This window comes from Saccostrea cucullata, unplaced genomic scaffold, assembly GCF_032062105.1.
Source record: "Saccostrea cucullata isolate Sc308-1 unplaced genomic scaffold, CSIRO_AGI_Scuc_v1 ctg3017, whole genome shotgun sequence".
NCBI classification, from domain to species: domain Eukaryota; kingdom Metazoa; phylum Mollusca; class Bivalvia; order Ostreida; family Ostreidae; genus Saccostrea; species Saccostrea cuccullata.
The window spans coordinates 130,630-152,446 of record NW_026928612.1 but is presented as its reverse complement, the minus strand read 5'-3'; the positions used below and the strand labels follow the sequence as shown (position 1 = coordinate 152,446).

Sequence of the window (21,817 nt, the reverse complement as noted above, 5' to 3'; positions counted from 1 at the left end):
CACCTCAAGCATAACTCTAACAAAAAAATTTATCTAAAAATAAATAATTTATTGTATACACAAATCAATTTCAAAATCTGCTGCAAACACAATGTAAAACAAGGATTAATCACAATTACTTATATTGTTACATAGTCTCTTGATTTCACTAACAATTTTCAAACACAATTCTTCTTGATCACTGGATCCATCAAGGTATTCTAAAAATAAAATATCATACTTAACAAAACTATAAATAAAATATCATGTTTAACAAAATTTAAAATAAAATATCATATTTAACGTGATACACTCTGGTGTGTGCACATTTGATAATTCTGAGGATCGTTTTATTTCAAACATTAAATTTATCCCCACGAAACAATAAAAATTTCTTTGACAATAATTTTTCTTGGTTCGTGGGAACTTAATTTCATCAATATCCAAATATACAGATGACTCAATAAATAAATATGTTGAGCAAATAATTGTTAGTGGGGATTTAAAATGTGAATGAGCATAATGCATGGAATTTACGATCATTGAACATTCAAAAGTATTTCATATTACCTTTTACTCTGAGAGAAATTTCTGTATGAATTATGCATTATTCTGTTATTGTACTTCTTAGCCTGGGGTTTATAGTAAAATATTTACCTATATCATCTTGTTCCTGTATTTCTCTTTGATGAAGTATAGACTCAGGCCAAACTATTTTTTCAAAATACCCCGGCTTATCAGGTGGAGTATAATGTCTTGTTCTACAAAATAAAAAAAAATTCAGTTGTCAAAATTTGGTTTAACTAGAACTGTCCAAACGGGACAAAATACCCCCCTGCTGGGTTTTTCAGAAGTAAGTTTATCCATAAGAAAGATATGGACCAGACACAAATTATGAAATTTTTCTTCCAGTGACCTTGAACTTCCCCAAATGACCTTGGGTCAAGGTCATGACACACCCTTGGGTCATGGGCAATCTTTGTGTGAAATGAAAACCTATTAAGTTTGTCCATAAGAAAGATATGGACCGGACACGAATTATGAAATTTTTCTTCCAGTGACCTTGAACTTCCCCAAATGATCTTGGGTCAAGGTCATGACACACCCTTCGGTCATGGGCAACCTTTGTGTGAAATGAGAACCTACCAAGTTTATCCATAAAAAATATGTATCAAATATGAATTTTGAAATTTTTCTTCCAGTGACCTTGAACTTCCCCAAATGTCCTTGGGTCAAGGTCATGACACACCCTTGGGTCATGGGCTATCTTTGTGTGAAATGAGAACCTACCAAAATTATCCATAAGAAAGATATGGACCGGACACGAATTATGAAATTTTTCTTCCAGTGACCTTGAACTTCCCCAAATGACCTTGGGTCAAGGTCATGACACACCCTTAGGGCATGAGCAATCTTAGTGTGGAGTAGTAGATTCTAATGTCCCTCTGTAAGAAAGATATGGACCGGACACGATTGCACAGACAGACGGACAGACAGACAGACGGACAAGGTGATTCCTATATACCCCCCCAAACTTCGTTTGCGGGGGTATTCATTTATATTTAGCGAAGATTTATGAAAACACAGGACAATTAAATATGAAAAATAACAATTTATTTGCATATTTGACATTTGATATTTTAAGTATTATTTGTCATTTGATTTGTCAAGTCTCTGGTATACCTAAGTGAGAGGTTTAAGGAAATCATAAAGCAATTAAAAATGAAAAATAACAATTACACATGTGAATGACATTTGATAAATAAAGTGATATTTGTCATTTGTTTGGAATGTTTACCTTCTTCTTGCTATACAAATGTCATATGGAATGGTACAGAAATATTTCTTCATCAAGAGCTGTTCCAAATCCCTATAAAAAGAAAGCCAAATAATCCAATTAAACAACTTCTTTAAATTCTAAGATACATCTAAAAAGTAAAACATTGAATTGCAATCCTAAATATATTTCAATGTCTTCTAATCACCTTTTCAAAATTTATGTAAAATGCTTCCTTCATCACTAAATGTATTTCAATGTCTTCTAATCATGTGCACTTTTTTAAAATTTAGGTAAAATCCTTCCTTCATCACTCATGTTCATACTTTATTTAAGCAAAATACACCTGATAAAGGAGAACATTTTATATCTAAAATTTGGGTCTATAATTTTCCATTTCCTCTGACTCTCTTCGCTTTTAAAACAAGTTTTATCTTTAAATTTTACAGTGACATTTATCAAATTAAAACGATCACCTATTCTCTGCTGATTGTAGCAAAGAGACACTTCAGGAAAAACTTAAGATATTTCATGCACCATTAAACAGTATCAAAGTCACTCAGAAATGTTTGGCTGACTCATCCCCAATTATTACTGATATCTACAGGTGTAAATATACTTGGCTTTCTTACCTCAATGCATACATCCTAAATCCTTCTACAATTAGCACATTGCTATACAGATCATTAGGGGTGGATCCCAGAGGAGTGGAGTTACTCTGAGCATCTTTCCAGGACTGGACATCTGCTACCATTGCTTCCATGTCAAGGGCATTCAGTTCTAAAAATAGATGTATTTCTTCATTCTCTTGTATTCCTAACTTTAATAAACTTCACATCTCTCTTTTTACAATTATTTATCCCTTGCCATTTTTGTTTCTTAAATTTTTACAAATTTGAATTTATGTACCGAAAATAAATAATGCTTTGAAAGCTAGACCCTTAAAGTGATTATATTTACGAATTTTACAGAGAATGACTTCAATTAAAACACCCTTTTATTATACAAACCATCGAAATTATAATGGTCTAGTTCTGGTATTGGGGTCAGGCGAGGATGTGGGGGGTCCTGTGAATCAAGGAGGAGAATATGATGATATAAAGCATGAATTAAATGTCAATAGGAACATTCACATACCCAGGAACAGGTAAAGTATGGAAGAACATCAATCAGGCTGAGCACATTCATATTAACTTTATCGGATATTTTAACAAGCTTCAAGCAGGTACATTGTACATATGTTCATTGATCAGCAGAAAAGCTTTAACTGCTTTACACAGTGCACTCTATTGATTGTCACCAGAAACATTACATGTGCAATCAAATCTTGTTTTTTCAAACTCAAATGGCCGATGAAAATATTCAGGTTTAAGAAAGCATAGAGAAAAGGGGGGGGGGATTCCAAAAGAGTTGGACATATCCATAGTATTTTAGGTATAAACAATGTTCAAGATATTGTGATAAAACTGGAGAAGTTAAATGTGGACTGTTCATATATACACTCTGTAAATTTTCTAAAATTTAACTGATATTTACAAGCTTTAATTTATATTCAGGTTAAAGTTGAAAAAAGGCCTTTTTTTTAAAAGGTTTAACTCCTTTTTCAAGCAAATACTTGTACTTGTATGAAAAATTAGATAATGTCTTTTAGAAAAGTTTTTGTTTGATACATGTATATTGAGAGCATCACTCAGCCCTACAACCAGAAGCTAGGAATATGTTGCTCATGAAATGAAATGATGTACCCAGTAGCTAAACACCTGTAGAAATACTTCATAAGAATTACATAAGGAATTTTTTTTAACAATTTAAAATGCTGAAAATGTATCTTTGTGATGTTATCTCAATTTTTATGCATGAAAACACACGTGTATGCATATCTTGGTTTCATTTTACTTTCTTCTGTCATATATAAAATAAATCACATTCATTTCATAAAGTTAACTTTTTTCAAGATGATAAAATATACACTATATATATAACTACAGCTTAGACAAATTTACCATACATTGTAGTCCAATTAATTCTTACTAAGAAATAGGAGTCTTGACACATGGTGTGACATCCCGGCAGATGAGCTCGGATTTTATTGGTCAGGGACGTCTTCCCACTGTTTGTTACCCTGTAAAAAGATGTCTGATATCATAAATCATTGTGAACAATTATATAATATGTACTATAAATAACTCTTTATTTGTAAAGTTATTTTTTCCCTTTTAAATGCTCATGGAAAATGCATTTCAATTTTCCTTTAAAGGTAGCATGAATAAATCTGAAAAGATTATATATCTGTACATAAAATTACGCAATACATTTTCATAATATTCAAACATGATTACAATGTATCAGAGTTAGCATTTACACAGAATAATGTGCAATATGTTATCCAAAACCTTTCTCCGAGTTATATCTATGAAAAAAATTGATTTAATATACATGTTTAAACAGTTCATTGGCATAATTACACTGTAATCCAATGTATTGAATTTCCATTGTTCCTGTTATTTCTGGTTATTGATAAAACTGAATACTTTATTTACAGATCCTTATTGTTGACCTTTAATTTTGAATAATACCAACTACTTATTTAAATGGCTAGCAATTTTCAAAATCATGATGTTGTTAACATTTAATGTTGTATTGAGCATGTTGAATGAGTTGAAATGATTCATCATTGTTATGGTTTTTAAAGCTGGAAATTATCTGTAAAATATAGATCGTAAAATGATGAAATTAATAAAGCTGATTGCACAAATCAAATGTGATTTCTGTACAATGAAAAAGAGAAGGAGACATAGACACAACTTATATGAGTAACCCTAGAATTATAAGGTTGAATCTTCTAAACCTAACGGACTTCAAAATCTGAAAAAAGTGGTTAAAAGTAAATCTTAGTAATAATTTATCTGCAGAAGCCTCATTTCAAGTCCTTAAATTTGCAATATGATTATTAAACTTAACTTGAAAGTGTTTTATGTTTCAAGAACATAAACTTTATACTTTTATCACTTCTGACAAAATGTCATGATTATATTTATTATATCAGATTATTTAATTTCAAACATTTAATTCTTTGTGATCTAAGGACTGCTACTGGTTTTATATTGTGAAATACCGTGTTTATGATCCTGTTTTATAACTCGGTACACCTGGCAGCGTACATTACAGTCACACCGGTGTACCGTACATTATCACTCACCCAGAGATCCCAATGATAACAGGTGCCCGTCCCGTCATGCTTCACTTGTCCTTCTCGGTCTCTTCACCCTCTTCCTCCCAACCCTCGTTTTCCACCGGCTCAACCTGAAGAATTTCTGGAGACGTTCCTGGTCCGTTTATACGGTCGAGAAATGCGGCCAATAGGCGCTTATTTAAATGGTCAGTTTGTGTTATTTCCCTTTCTTCCACTTCTTCATTTGCTGGTTGACCGTCTGTATCTGCGTTGCTTAGTGTCGCTTCATCTAATTGATTTTGCACGTCTTCTAAATTTGTTTCCCGATTGTTCAAGTTTGCGTCAGCCATGTCCGAATTCTACATCCGGAAGAAACCAAACACGGATGAAAAACACTAATCCGAAGAGATGATAGGAAGTATGACGTAAAGGAACGATTTAATTAATTTTATAAAAATCCGATAAATAAAATTACACGTAATAGTTTGAAGAAACTTGATAAAGAATGGTACAAGAATTTAAGGTCAATGCTAAAATACACGTATTCAAGAAAATTGTTAAATGTGGGCTTGTAACCCCCCCCCCCCCCCCGCTGGTGTGACTGGTCGGCAAGGGATGCTCACTCCTCCGTTGCACCTGATCCAACTTCTGTGAAAACTGGGAGTGTATATTTATATATATATTAATCGGGATGTCCGTCCGTCTGTTACGTTTTTAGCACCCGTCCCTTATCCACAACCCCTCAGTCTTACATGTATATAAAACTGAATGAAATAAAATCGAGACTTTTACAGAATAGATCTTTGTTTCATACATTACTGTGTAGTGCCATTGTGCACTTCCTATGTCACTTTTTGATCTGACACATGTTTTTGGTTTCCTAGAGCAAAAACTGAACATTGTCATTCTTTCTAAAAAATTGAACAGATAATTAAAGCTAGGGTAACCCATATGCATCTCTTATCCCCTCCACTGAATAAAATTTAACGATATATTTCAAAGATTCTTTATTTCATAATACACGTGTCCTATTTTACTTATTGATCTGGTACACAATTTTCGCTCTTTCAGAGCAAAACACGGACTTTGCCATTATATTAACCATATGGGAGGCGGGGGTATCATTTTCAATTTGAGTGAGCTCATTGCTCACAGTACCTCTATTTTTTTTTTTATAAACAGACCGTACAGGAACCGGAGGAGGGGGGGTAACTTTTCCTCATATTTTTTCCTCTGTATAGAATACTACAGCAGATAATCTCATATAATAATAAGATTTGTTTTTCTTTATCTATTTATTTATTTATTTTATTTTTTTTTTTTTTTTATTTATTAGGGATGTCAACGAGTACCCGGTTAACCGGGTACTCGATCGAACGTCCGAGTATCGAATACTAAAATCGGTACTCGGTAACTCGGATGTATATTTTTGAATGTTTCTAAACTTATTCATTAATGCATTAAACAATCTGTTTTATAATTTAAAATGCTCCTTGCACTTGTACATGCAGTAATTAGGGTTTCCTATGCCTCTAAATGACCGTAATTGCCTGTGACAGTGTTTATACAGAAATTATCGTGACCAAGCACCTGTTACCTGGCTTTGCTCACCTTCGGCGGTCTTCTACCCTTATTTTTGGTTTGCTTTAATTATTTGTTTTCACTGAACATCGGTTAAGGTATAATTTGTTTAAATAAATTAGATAATTTTGTCAATTTTCCGAGAAGCCGTAAATGATATTACACGTGCGATTGTAGATTGGTTGTGTTTGATTACATGCCAATACAAATGGTTGAAGGCAAAGGCTTAAAAATACCAATTTCTTGGACGTCAAACGCAACAAATTTGCATTACATTTACGGAGTAGATTTTTTTTTTACAAAAACACTGTGAACCTCTTATAATTTTATTTCTTGTGTTTTTCTGATATTTAAATTGAACTTCAAAATATGTTATTTAAATTTTGTCGTAACAAGTGCTCATCATTCTTACAACAGAAATACATTTAAGGGTAAACCTCCCATCAGAGCATGTGGTTTTATTTTTACAAGAGTTTACAATGTTTTACAGTCATCAATTTACTTGTTCATATTTATTTACACTTCCACCGAGTACCCGGGTACTCGATCGGAAAAACGTCCGAGTAATCGAGTATTAAAAATTGACCGATTTGACATCCCTATTATTTATTTATTTTTTTTTTTTTTGCTGTCGCGGAGAATTTTTCAATTTTGGTGATGTCCATTTCCAATACGAAAAATATCTTTCAATTGGTTGTTTTCTTATCCCAAACGATTTTGAGGGAGGATAATAGTGGACCAGTTCTAACCCTTGGATGGCGAAAATGTGGAAAGACTAGCAACTCAACTCAACGTTGGCATTTATAAAAACTGTGACACAAAAAACTCAAACACAGAAAATACATATTATAATATAGTGGTGGTGATGTTTGCGTGTGTGTTGGGCGAGGGAGGGAGGTGTTCCAGAGAAGAAGGTCAGATTATTTCCTGCTGGCTTCGAGACAGGTGTTGTCCACCTTCACCCTCCATCCCCTCAGAAAGAAATGGTTGCTCCATTTATTATAACGTCAATGAAAAATACGTTGTGGGATACCCACAGGTGATCTAGGTACTGTAAGTCAATTAATGTGTGATAGATGATAGACCTGCTTTTAATGAATATTTTAAAGGAGTGGAAGAAACCTAAAGAAAACCTCAGGAATATTACCAGGAATATTATTTCAAAGAGAAATTTGAAAGACTTAATTTAATTTTAACTTTGGGGAGAAAAATGACTGTCATCAAGTACAATTTCTGAAATGAGCAAGAAAATTTACAATTCATAACTTCATACATGCAGAGATGTAAAAGTACAGTATTTTTTATTAAACGCCCGGATCGATAGATCCGAGGCGTATATTGTTTTTGTCCTGTCTGTCTGTTTGTTTGTTTGTTTGTCTTCAAACTTTGACATTTGCCATAACATTTGAACAATGAAAAATAGAGGCTTCATGTTTGGTATGCATATTCTACTAATCAAGTTTTTTTTTCAAATGACACCAAGGTCAATGACCTTGTGACCTTGGCTGTGGCCTACATGATAAAAATAGTTTTTTCTGCAAACTTTAACCTTCGCCATAACTTTTGAACCATGAAAGATAGAGACTTTGTATTTGGTATGCATATTCTACTAATCAAGCTCTTTCAAATGACACCAAGTTTAATCACCTTGTGACAGTGTCTGTGATCTATATGCTAAAAATAGCTTTTTTTTAACTTTGTTGTCTTCGGGTGCATAGTATTTCACAAACACATCACTTTTTTTTTAAGTTTAAAAGAAGACATGGCAACTATCTAAAAAATTTATTTTGAAAAATTTGCTGTAAATATTTGGAAAAAATTACAGGAACTTTATGAGATTTAATCCTCTACATTTTTTCTCATAAATTAATTAAATATATATTCACTAACGTTCAAAAATCTTTTATTGTCATATTTAGGACATACAATTGATCTAAAAAAATCACTGTAAAGAGATTATAAATTTCATTCCTCTATTAACAGAAAATATAGAGTTCCCTGGAAAAGGAAACATTTCAAACTTCAGACAAAAATCTACATAAGACAGAAATGTGGGTATGTACAAAAATGTAATAAATACTGCTGATACTTAACAAAAACATAGAACAACATTTCCAAGAGACATACATCTATACATAACACAAAAAACCTTGAATATTTACAACAGATGTTCAATATTAGCAATAAACCCTAAAAAAAAAAACAATCTACATGTATATCTAAAACAATTTTATAATGATATCAATAAATGTTACATTAGAAAAATAAACATGACCAAAGTCTTAAAATTTTTATATGAATGAATGAGTGTAATAATATTTATGGCACTTTATGAAACATCATTAATCACCATTTTTTCAAGTCAATCATGTTAATGGATATCACATCCTGTTCAGTAAGTGATGACATCACTTCCTGTTCAGGTAGAAGACCACATCTCCTGGAGTTCTCTTAATTTTTCAGCATCAGCTTCTGCAAAAAAAAAAAATCATCATTAATATACTGTAGTCTTGATGTTGAACTACTTATCAAACTTTTGGATTTAAATTTCTAAAATAGAAAGTGATACATGTACATTGTAGTCTAGATGTGCTGTTGAAGTCAAGGACATTTTTAAATACTTTTAATTATAGGACTACATGTATTATACCTTCAAAGTACATGTATGCAAATAATTACAGTTGATTAAACCTACCAATTCTTCGAACTGGACGTATTTTCCGTAGTTCATTATTTCTCTGTTCCATGCTTTTGAAAATTATCCTCTCCCTGAAAAATTAAATAAAACACATTTACATGTAAGTGAATTCCATTCAAACAAACGGAGAATAAACATGATAAATTTTCTCACAAATTTTTTAAATTTCAAGTACTGAGCAAAGGCTCATTCTTACCCCATATTCTTTTTTTTTTTTTTTTAAATGACCCTTCGAATACATTTTTAGCTCACCTGAGCCGAAGGCTCAAGTGAGCTTTTCTGATCACATTTTGTCCGGCGTCCGTCTGTCCGTCTGTCTGTCTAGCTGTCCGTCTGTCCGTCTGTCTGTAAACTTTTCACATTTTCGACTTCTTCTCAAGAACCACTGGGCCAATTTCAACCAAACTTGGCACAAAGCATCCTTGGGTGAAGGGGATTCAAGTTTGTTCAAATGAAGGGCCACGCCCTTTTCCAAGGGGAGATAATCATGAATTTGTTAAAAATTAATGGCATTTTTAAAAAATCTTCTTCTCCAGAACCGCTAAGCCAGGAAAGATGAAACTCATGTGGAATCATCCTCAGGTAGTGTAGATTCAAGTTTGTTCAAATCATGACCCCCGGGGCAAGGGTGGGGCCAAAATGGCCGACCCTAGTTTTACATAGGAATATATAGGAAAAATCTTTTAAAAATCTTCTTCTCCAGAACCACTGGGCCAGGAAAGATGAAACTCAGGTGGAATCATCCTCAGGTAGTGTAGATTCAAGTTTGTTCAAATCATGACCCCCGGGGCAAGGGTGGGGCCAAAATGACAATAGGAATATATAGGAAAAAATCTTTAAAAATCTTCTTCTCAAGAACCACTGGGCCAGAAAAAATGAAACTCATGTGTAATCATCCTCAGGTAGTGCAGATTCAAGTTTGTAAATAATGATAGGGGTATAAATGGCCGACTAGTTTTACATAGGAATATATAGGAAAAATCTTTTAAAAATCTTCTTCTCCAGAACCACTGGGCCAGGAAAGATGAAACTCATGTGGAATCATCCTCAGGTAGTGTAGATTCAAGTTTGTTCAAATCATGACCCCCGGGGCACAAAAATGGCTGTAGTTTTACATAGGAATATATAGGAAAAATCTTTTAAAAATCTTCTTCTCCAGAACCACTAGGCCAGGAAAGATGAAACTCATGTTGAATCATCCTCAGGTAGTGCAGATTCAAGTTTGTCCAAATCATGACCCCCGGGGGTAGGGTGGGGCCAAAATGGCCGACCCTAGTTTTACATAGGAATATATAGGAAAAATCTTTTAAAAATCTTCTTCTCCAGAACCACTGGGCCAGGAAAGATGAAACTCATGTGGAATCATCCTCACATAGTGCAGATTCAAGTTTGTTCAAATCATGACCCCCGGGGCAAGGGTGGGGCCAAAATGGCCGACCCAAGTTTTACATAAGGATATATAGGAAAAATCTTTAAAAATCTTTTCAAGTACTTCAAAGGTATGATTAGTGATATTTATATGGAATCATCCTCATGTAGTGTAATACTAGTATGTTCAAATGATGACTGCCTGGAGGGGGGTGGGGGGTGGGGTGGGGGGAGTCACAAGCCCTGTGCTCATAAGCGCTGTGGCCCCTGGGCCTCTTGTTTTTTTTTATACTTTCTAACTACGATATTGTTTTAAGGATCATCACCCCCACCCCCTCCACACACACACACACACACATGTCAATGACAATACTGTATATAAAACTTACGATCCACTCCCCATGTCAATAACAATACTGCCTTTCTGCTGTCGTTTCATATACTCGGTCTCGGCTTTTTTCTGGATGTCCGGGGGGTAGGACCTCCAGTCGCCCTCGTCTGTGTAATACTGCCAGACATAACACACCTCCTTGTCTGGACCTCGGTCTTGTCTTTCATACAGTATAGTACCTACAGCAAAGTACAGGGGACTACATGCTACTATAGAGACTGAAAATCATTGTCTGGAAACCATCATCAATTTATCATAATGAATATGTTTCCTGTAACACCAATTTTATGGCAGGATAAATATAGAATTTAATTTCATAATCATTTTTTTCTAAAATGCATAGAAAATATATACCAGCTGGTAATATTAATGAAATTGTTATTTTCATTATGATTATTAGACACCTTCGGGTTTTTTACTGGTGGCTCCAGCTGTGTTCTGATTGGTCGATGGTGTCACAGGAGAACCAGTCTGGTCTGGTATTGGTGGATTCTGGAATTGCTGGAAATTCCCTGGAAAATTTTCCAGGTTATGTGGAGGGAACTGGGGTCCACCAAACTGGTTCGGTAGCTGGTTCTCTGACAGGTAGGGCAGCGTGGGGTCCGGCTGGGGGTTCTTCATCAACCTCTCGTACTCTTTAGCATGGGCGGGGTTCAGGAAGGGGATATCTTCTGCCTTAGGTGGAGGCCCCTGGGCTGAGGGGTTCCGTAACTCTGAACTGAATGGGTCTACACCTGAGGCCCCCGCGGGACTGCTGGCATTATTGGTTCTAAAAATAAATCAATTTACATATTCAAAACCTTTTTTTCCAATAATTTTATTGTCAATTTCACTTGATATGTCAACTCTTATTCATTAAAGTTTTCAAAAACAAGTGAAAATGAAGTAAACGAATATAAATTACTGACTGTGAAGAATTTCCCTTGTTTATAAGTTTATGCATGGTTTCCTGCAATAAAAAAATAATGTAATCAAGAATTCTTCTATCTCAAGCTAAACTTAAAAAATATATAGTAAAGTTAAGTATTTATACATTGTATTCAATTTAGAACTAAACTGACCAGGAAATCTTCATCGTCATTCAATAGTGGGTCCTCCTCAACAATGATTCTCTCTGAAAAATAAACATTACTTTGATTAAATTCATTTTGTAAGATTCAATATGCTTCAATATGATTAATATGATCACTAAAATGCAGTTTTCTAAAAACCTTTCACAATTATACATTTAAATGATGTCCTCAAGTTTAAAATGATTTTATACAGATACACGTCACAAGTAATGAGAATAGATGTAATCATAAATGACCTTTTTTTCCCCACTCTCTCTGCTAAAAAGTACAAAGCCATCATACCCCTTTTTTAAATATTTGATATGTGTAATTTTATACGTATATCATGTTATCCAACATTTTGTGTTGGCTGATATCATCAATAGTTCACCCCAGACCCAAATCCATCTCCTGCTCACTCCACCCCCCCCCCACCCCCCTTCCTAAACATCTCCCCTCTATAAAACATTACGTTTGCCTGGTGGCCACTCTACGGCGTCCATTCCTCCGATTTCAGGCTCGATGTCAAACTCGTAGTCGAGTCCATATCTGTAGTCCTCCTCCACCCCATTATCCCACTTAACTCGGATCCACCCATCAAATTCTCCCGTCGGGTTCTCCTCATCAGGTTTGGATTCTACCACCACTCCTGTTAACAAAATGAAAGGCAAATATTTTATAATGTTTGTAATTTACCAAAAGAATGAGTAATCAAGATCAACTAGAATATCATGTTTCTTTTTCATGAAAAATATTTTGAGAAAAAAAGCTCTACTGAAGGCAGACATATAAATAACATAGGTCACCCTTTAGGAAAATGTAGATTGAAATAATTGCTGATATACAGTGACATATTTCCGGTTTAACCTTTGACCTACCTTTTTCTCCCACCTCCACTTCATTCATCCTCCACATCCAGTCTGGCCCAGTAGTGACCCGTATCCCAGGTTGCAGTGGTTTAGGTAAATTGTCTTTCTTTGGTGGCCCACCCCCATATTTCTCCAGGAGCTCGTTAATCTTCTCCTGCGTAATTTCTTCCGATTCTTCGGCCTGGGCCTCGGGTCCGTCAGGACGGGCCATGAGACCCGGCAGTTGGAAGGGCATGGAGTCGCTGTCCTTGGGGGGCCACTCCCCCCGCTCCCTCATCCTCTGTATCTCCTCACGCCTCTCCCTGATCTGCCTCTGGGCATCTGCCATCTGTTCCTCAGTGAAGGGGGCACCTGCTCCTCCCCCACCAGCCCCTGCTGCTCCTCCCCCTCCTATATTGACCCCTGCCAGCCCCTGCTGGAGACCTCCCAGGGGATTAGTTGTTGGTCCCCCCGGCCCCTGGGGCATCCCCAGCTCTGCCAGGGCCTGTAACTCTGGGTCCATGGCCTGGAACTCGATCTGACTGTTTGGTTCATTCATCTGCATCATGATGGCTTCCTGGTAGTAAAAACATTCAAAATTACTTTCTTGAAAGGTACCTTCTGAAGAATGAAAACATGGGAAAAAAATTTACAAAATATACGCCTCTTTTTCTTGTTGAAGTACATAAGATTTTCAAGCTCAAAAAATAAATCAAGATTCTTGACATGTACATTAGATATGGCTTAACTCAAAGAATTGGGAATCAACTACTTAGACTACATGCTTCATGTTGAGGAAAATAATAAATGCATGCAATAACTACTAACGATGGTATATCCAAGACAACATAATTTTAAATCTGCATTAAAACCTACAATGTCTCTCTCCCCCAGTGAAGGGTATTGTGACTGAGCGATGGCCTTGACCGTCTCCTTTGTAACCTGACCCTCCTTCCTTTTCTCTTTAGCCTCTCCAACCACTCTCTACAAAGTGTCAAGAATTACAAGTACATGGATAAGTAATCTTGATTATAAAGAAGCAGACTTTGAGGTTCCTGTTACAGTCAAAATTGGTTAGTACGAACATAAATATTGCGAATTCACGAATATAGCAAAGTTTTCTTCGATCCGCAACTTTTTAAATTTTACAAATTTCTTATACAGATATAACAAATAACGGATATAGCAAAGTAATTTCACAGGTCTCAGTGACTTCGTTATAACAGAGTTTTACTTTTACTTCCTTAAATTAACATCCACTAAATACTTTCTCCTTTATTTCTTAAGAAAACCTATTGCGTTAATCACTGCATGAACTACATTAGGCATGTCGCCTGTACAGATTTCTGATCAGTGGCTGTGCCATCAATGAAACGTGTAAAGACGTTCGCATCATTTATACAATAATTAAACTTTTTAATCCTTCTTTAAATGATTATTTAAACAGATATAAATATAAACAATAAAATGTCTTTCTTTGTTTGTTATTGCTGGAATTAACAGTTGCATCTACTGCAGAAAAAAATTACATTTTTTCTGCAACAGATGCTTCCATTAATTCCAGTAATAACAAACAAAGAAAGCATTTTATTGTTTAAATATAAGTGAGTTCTACTACATGCTTTGCATTTAATTTTTATATAACTTTATTTATACATCACCTGCTGCATGTGATACTGAGCCAAGCTGTGGACATCACCGGCCAGTACTATGTGGGCTCCTGGCATGGACTCCACAAAAGTGGAAAATGTCTGTTGTAATTTAAAATTTCATTAGGTCATAAGTTTGGAGAATAAAGCAAAAATCTATTATCACATTGCAAATATATGCATATTCATCAATAAATTGAATTAAGTAATAGAGATGTACTATATGTATATAAAGTATCTCTTACACTATCGGGGGTCCCCACGGGGATGTAGATAAACTTCAGGCATTTGTTGGTTATCATGCTCTGTATGATTCTTATAACACCTGGGGTCTCCTACAAACCGATAACAAAAATCATAACAAGCTCCTGAGAAAATCTCCCCAAAAATTACCTAAAAATTCACAAAATTTCTAAATCTAATCAACAAAAATAAATCTTAAATCTACACTCCATAAAATAGTTTTATTCTGAAATAATTGAGTTTCCATGACAACCTGTTGAGAGGTTTCCTCCGCGGTAGAATCCGGCCCCTGAGGGTTGGATGGATTAGTGGCGTGTCCGTCAGAAAGAACAATCACCCGCGGATGTAGAATATGAGACCCAACTGTTTCCGCTTGTGCTACTTAAAATATCGATCAAAAACATTTACTATAGTGCTGGAAAAAAATTATAACCTTTTTAGTAATTCATTTTAACTAAATTTACAGGTTTCTCCAAAAGTTAAATGAGGGATGTAATAGTTTGAATTTAAACTTACCTCTCTGGAGAGCCCCAATTCCCAGGGAAATAGCCAGCTGTAGAGGAGTGCTTCCCCCTGTCCGAATCTGACCTGTAATTTATTGATAAAATGGACAAGAATTAATTTTTATAAATTCATATTATATTTCAAACAAACATATTTTAACTTAAAATTCTATCATCTTCAGCTTATGACAGAGAAATTTTTTATTTCATTTGGACTCATAGTCAATGCATTATCACCTCACATTTCTTTGCTAATTTCTAAATACTCTTGTACCACCTAAATATGATTTTAAATCTGAAACTATTGGAGATAAAATGTGTCATAATTGTACGGTTACCAGATATTTCCTGTTTGTTCTAAATTTTAAAAAGTTAAAATTAAATATAGTAAACTGGTTGACCTAGACTTCGTCTGACGAGCTGGTAGTCGTTGGTCAGATGTTGAACGACTCGAGTGTCACTGCCACATGTGATGATGCACAGATTCTCCTCCAGTCCATAGTCCATAGATATACTCTCAAGTTCTGTAAAATAATTGCATCAAAATTGCTCCAGAGAGAAGTCTAATCAGTAATACAGAATACGTTTATTTTTAATACAGTAGTTTATATTTGACCTTGACCTCTGACCTGACATGAGTTTCTCGATGGCTTCTTTAGCCTGAACTATCCCGTCCCCCTTCATGCTCTCTGATGTATCGACAACAATGATGGTGTTCATTCCTTTGACATACGGGTCCTTACATGCCTTAGCTAGAAAGAAACATTTAAATTCATTTACTTTATAGTCTTATCTGTTTAAATTTTATTCATATACCAAGGGAAAAAATGTCCATATCTAATCACTGTACACAGGGAAATTTTCGCTCCCGTTTTAAATTTGCCCCTTTTGTCCTCTCCTCTTGATTAGGCGAATTTAAAACGGGGCAATTCTAATTACAATTACAGCATAATTTCTTAAACAGAACTATGATTGGGTGAATTTAAAACAGGGCAAAATTGTTCACAATAAGTGCAAAAGGGCGAAAATAATCCTGTATACAGTAGCATTATCATCATGTACCTTTCTCAATCTCCTGCTGAACTTCTTGTGCAAACGCTTCTGTTGGATAAACTCCTGATAAATAAATGTAACTACACATGAACAATATATATCAACATGAAAATAAATCTTGCCTGAAATAATTTCATAATGATGTCAATTATGAAATACATTAAATGAATTCTACATGTTATACTTGTAAGGTAATAAGAAAATTTATTGTGAAGTCATGGCTTCCTGATGGACTTTGAACCTTGACCTGTAGGTGACTTACGTGTCCTTGGTCGTACATTTCCTGGGAGTCTTTGACCTCCAAACATTCCAGGTCTTCCTCCTATTCTCAAGTAATTAAATTTATATACATTTCCCATTTAATCATGTTAATAAATTGAAGCATTTGAAAACACTTCAATCAGTACTTTCTCCTCAAAAAACAATCATACTAGTAAATATGGTATAAGCAGAATTTTTAGTGAGGATTTAATTTTGGCATTATTAGGCAGGGTGCCAAGATTGCTAAAATTGAATATCGCTAAATATTAATTGTGCTTTATTTGTAATAGTTTCTTTAGTGAGCTTTTTAAAATCGCTAAAATTACATCTTGCTAAAAATAAAATACCAATTTTTAAGGACAAATCACTAAATTTGCATCTCGCTAAAATTTCCACTTATACAGTATTCTGTAAGTACCTTGTCCAGGTAATCCTGTTCCCATATTAGGCAATCCAGAACCTCCCATGCCACCAAATCCTGGAATCCCACCACCTCCTGCTCCTAATCCCATGCCACCTGCTCCGAATCCCATGCCACCTGCACCTAATCCCATGCCACCTGCTCCTAATCCTGGAATTCCACCACCTCCAAGATTTGGGATTCCTCCTCCTGTGTAAAAAAAAAATGAGTGATTTGATCAAAAACAAGAGGCCCATGGGCCACATCACTCACCTGAGAAGCTTTGGCCATTCTGTTCTTTACCAGATTTCCCCCTTGTAATACATATTGTGACCCCACCCTACCCCACTGATCTTAATTTAAACAATTTGAAATCTACACTACCCCAGTATGCTTCCATATAAGTTTCAGCTTTGATTTTCAGATTTTTTTTACATATTTCTATGTAAAACATTGAACCCACATTGTGGCCCCGCTCAACCCCCGGGGGTCATGATTTGAACAATTTTGAATCTACACTACCCCAGGATGCTTCTAAATAAGTTTCAGCTTCTCTGGCTCAGTGGTTCTTGAGAAGAAGATTTTAAAAGATTTTTCCTATATATTTCTATGTAAAACATTGATTCCCCATTGTGGCCCCGCCCAACCCCCGGGGGTCATGATTTGAACAATTTAGAATCTACACTACCCCAGGATGCTTTCACATAAGTTTCAGCTTTACTGGCCCTGTGGTTCTTGAGAAGAAGATTTTCAAAGATTTTTCCTATATATTTCTATGTAAAAATTTGATTCCCCATTGTGGCCCTGCCCTACCCCTGGGGGTCATGATTTGAACAATTTAGAATCTACACTACCCCAGGATGCTTCCACATAAGTTTCAGCTTTTCTGGCCCAGGGTTCTTGAGAAGAAGATTTTCAAAGATTTTTCCTTTATATTACTATGTAAAACTTTGATTTCACATTGTGGCCCCGCCCTACCCCCGGGGGTCATGATTTGAACAATTTATAATCTACACTACCCTAGAATGCTTCCACATAAGTTTCAGCTTTTTTGACCCAGTGGTTCTTGAGAAGAAGATTTTCAAAGATTTTTCCTATATATTTCTATGTAAAACATTGATTCCACATTGTGGCCCCGCCCAGCCCCCGGGGGTCATGATTTGAACAATTTAGAATCTACACTACCCCAGGATGCTTTCACATAAGTTTCAGCTTTACTGGCCCAGTGGTTCTTGAGAAGAAGATTTTCAAAGATTTTTCCTATATATTTCTATGTAAAACTTTGATTCCCCATTGTGGCCCCTCCCTTCCCCCGGGGGTCATGATTTGAACAATTTAGAATCTACACTACCCTAGGATGATTTCACATAAGTTTCAGCTTTACTGGCCCAGTGGTTCTTGAATAGAAGATTTTGAAAGATTTTTCCTTTATATTTCTATGTAAAACTTTGATTCCCCATTGTGGCCCCGCCCTATCCCTGGGGGTCATGATTTGAACAATTTAGAATCTACACTACCCCAGGATGCTCACACATAAGTTTCAGCTTTACTGGCCCAGTGGTTCTTGAGAAGAAGATTTTTTAATGACCCAACCCTATTTTTGTCTTTTCTTAATTATCTCCCCTTGCGAGGGGATATGTCCCTTCATTTTAACAATTTAAATTCCCCTTCACCCAAGGATGCTTTGTACCAAGTTTGGTTGAAATTGGCCCAGTGGTTCTTGAGAAGAAGTCGAAAATGTGAAAAGTTTACAGACGGACGGACGGACAGACAGACAGACGGACGGACAGACGGACGACGGACAAAATGTGATCAGAAAAGCTCACTTGAGCCTTTGGCTCAGGTGAGCTAAAAAAAAACTTTTGCATAAGGTAAGACACCTCTGTATGTAGAAAACTAAATATAGCCATATTACCAGACTGTGAGGGGGTATCTCCCTCCCCCATGGCAGCCAGTACAGCTTTACGGTCCTCCTCTGACATTCCCTGCAGGTTACTCAGTACATTGGGATCCGCTCCTCCTAATCCTCCCCCTCCTCCATATCCTCCACCTCCTCCCAATCCTAATCCTAAAAAATAAATCCTTCACTTGTATTTATAGATCTCTACAGTAAACATGTCTGCATGTGCAGGGAATCAAAAACATGAAGAAAATACACATAATCTGTGGATGTCTACAGACTCTGTGTTTCAAGTGGTGCATTTACTGGAGACTAGTTAAACTTTATATAGTACAATACAAGCATTCAAGCAAAAAGGCAAATATAAGCATTTAAAAGACTTAATGATACTGAACTGAAAAATGTCAAATCAATTTAACTACAGTGACTATAAATAGACTTATAACAAAAGAAATAACTGATATAGAGTCATGATTTTTTTGACTGTAGAAAATTCAGATTGGTGGCAGAGACAAACCTTGTAACATGGCAGGGTCAAACATGTTCTGTCCACCTCCTAAATTCCCTCCTAAACCTCCGGCCATGGAAGGGTTAAACATCTGGTTACCTTGACCTCCAGATCGACCTTGATTCAAAAGACCTTGTAGATTTCCCATTCCTTCTTCTCCAACTACATTAAATCAAGTAGATCAAGTTCTTTAGAACTTAATTCATTAAAATGACTGTAATATTCAGGAAAAGAAATCTTTCAATCCAATGAACTTCGTAGCTGCATATATACATGCATATGTACGTCAAATAAAAACAAAATCTGAAAATGTTACACACAAGAACTTCATGAGTCTGTCCCTTTACATATATGTACTGGAAATGAAAAAAATAATTTATCTTACAGTTCCAGCTTTGCAAGACAAGGAAGTTGATGTATGGAATATACTCTGAGATAACAAATCTTACTTATTAGTACATGTATCTACTATCTGTTTTGCCTCCAAGGTTATATTTATCTACTTCATTCACTGTCACATACCATAAATTTTGACCTCTTTTATTTTACCAACATACCCCTCTCTAGAATTTTTCTTTTTACTTCCTCCCCTCCCTACAAAAGCTGACCGACTTTTGACCATCTGTTTTACTTGAAATCCTCTCATTTTTGTACAACTTCTACTAGAATTTTGACCTTGTTTATAAATATCTCCTCTTCCCAGTCCCTTTGAACTACTAAGCTGTAATACTATGTTAATCCCCATTCTCTTACCTCTCACCTCCCACTCCCTTCACTAAACCTCCTGCTAGCACTTTGACCCCCTATATATCGTAAGTATATCTTCCTCTCGAGAACTGTTATGTGCCAGTTATTTTTATGCTTCTCTCCTACACCAACCCCCCAACCCCCCATCTCTCTCTCTCTAGACATATGCCTTCATCATAACTTGCATGTCTTAATTCATTATAACTTTTCATCATAATCCCCTGTATCTAACTAGACCCAATACTACTTAACTTAGCGGAACTCTTTCGCAATGGAGGTAGGAAATGACTGTTGGATGGGGACAAATGTGCTATATTGAATACAATGCAAGATCGATCATTGTAGAATTTATAAGGACATGGAAGTAAAAAATCCTCGTGGAATACCTTGCTAAAGAATCGCTGAACCAGCGTAATTAATTTTTGTGAAGAGCTAATCCTAAAATCTTAAATCCTAAAATGTTACATTTTTACGATATTTTTAACTAAGCAGGCTCTCCTCATTAAATTTTCATTGAAAATCATCACATTTTAAAGCTGAGAAAATATTCTAAACTTTCCTTATTTGACAATCCACGGCAATACTTTGCTATTTCGGCATAAAATTGTTTGAATCATTCGATTGTCACTACTGTAAACAATGCCATGTGTCCCAGTAATCTTACCAGATTAAGAGTTTTCTCGGCTTCCCCACAAAAGAGCAGTTAAGTAAGTTAGATAACTGAGAGGTACTCATGATAATACGTATTCCTCTTCCTTACCCCCACCCCTCTCAAGCATTGCTGTCAAACTTACGATCCCCTCTCTATCTTACCTCCACCCCTCTCAAGCATTGCTGTCAAACTTCTGAGCCCCTCTCCTTACACACATCCCTCTCAAGCATTGCTGCCAGTCTTCTAATCCCCTATATGTATATCTTACCTCCATCCCTCTCAACCATTGCTGCAAGACTTCTGAGCCCATCTATATCTTACCCCCACCCCTCTTAAGCAATTGCTGTCAAATTTCCGATCCACTCTATATCTTACCCCCACCCCTCTCAACCATTGCTGCAAGACTTCTGAGCCCATCTATATCTTACCTCCACCACTCTCAAACAATTGCTGTCAAACTTCCAATCCACTCTATATCTTACCCCCACCCCTCTCAAGCAATTGTTGCCAGACTTCTTATCCCCTCCACATCTTACCTCCACTCATCTCAAGCATTGTTGTCAGACTTCTTATCCTCTCTACATCTTACCTCCACCCCTCTCAAGCATTGCTGTCATTAGCTTCTTCTCCCCTCTATATCTTACCCCCACCCCTCTCAAGCACTGCTGTCAAACTTCTAAGCCTCCCTCTATATCTTACCTCCACCCCTCTCAAGCATTGCTGTCAGTCTTCTTATCCCCTCTCCTTACCTCCACCCCTCTATATCTTACCTCCACCCCTCTATATCTTACCTTCACCCCTCTATATCTTACCTCCACCCCTCTGAAGCATTGCCGCCAGTCCACTTTCTCCACCTTGTCCAAAGATGTCCGTAGGATTATTCCCAAACAGCGCATTAGTGTCTATCCCCCCGAGGGCCTCTTACCTCCACCCCTCTCAAGCATTGCTGCCAGTCTTCTTACCCCCTCTACATCTTACCTCCACTCATCTCAAGCATTGCTGTCATTAGCTTCTTCTCCCCTCTATATCTTACCT

At 36.0% G+C, this 21,817-nt stretch overlaps 1 protein-coding gene across 1 annotated transcript; it reads right to left on the bottom strand.

The window, feature by feature from the left end:
* Window positions 1-27: 27 nt before the first annotated feature.
* Window positions 28-21,703, bottom strand: LOC134278170 (uncharacterized). The gene is made up of 28 exons (XM_062760488.1): window positions 21,595-21,703; window positions 19,393-19,545; window positions 18,891-19,043; window positions 16,994-17,185; window positions 16,577-16,636; window positions 16,324-16,377; window positions 15,891-16,013; window positions 15,663-15,785; window positions 15,275-15,346; window positions 15,012-15,136; window positions 14,761-14,850; window positions 14,528-14,617; window positions 13,743-13,850; window positions 12,897-13,443; window positions 12,491-12,667; window positions 12,028-12,080; window positions 11,875-11,915; window positions 11,371-11,735; window positions 10,965-11,145; window positions 9,205-9,278; window positions 8,930-8,981; window positions 4,956-4,994; window positions 3,788-3,878; window positions 2,767-2,824; window positions 2,389-2,536; window positions 1,778-1,849; window positions 637-740; window positions 28-200 (listed from the first exon to the last, which is right to left on the bottom strand). Exons 1-28 carry the CDS (start codon window positions 21,611-21,613, stop codon window positions 106-108), a joined length of 3,459 nt encoding a protein of 1,152 aa, XP_062616472.1. The 5' UTR covers window positions 21,614-21,703; the 3' UTR covers window positions 28-105.
* Between the last annotated feature and the right edge of the window lie 114 nt (window positions 21,704-21,817).

Bases quoted from the DNA above. Each gene is read 5' to 3' on its own strand.
- LOC134278170 (XM_062760488.1), bottom strand. The intron at 16,378-16,576 runs GTAAGTCACCTA...TTTATTTATCAG, and splicing joins AAATGTACGACCAAGGACAC to GAGTTTATCCAACAGAAGCG. The intron at 741-1,777 runs GTAAACATTCCA...TTTATTTTGTAG, and splicing joins ATTTGTATAGCAAGAAGAAG to AACAAGACATTATACTCCAC.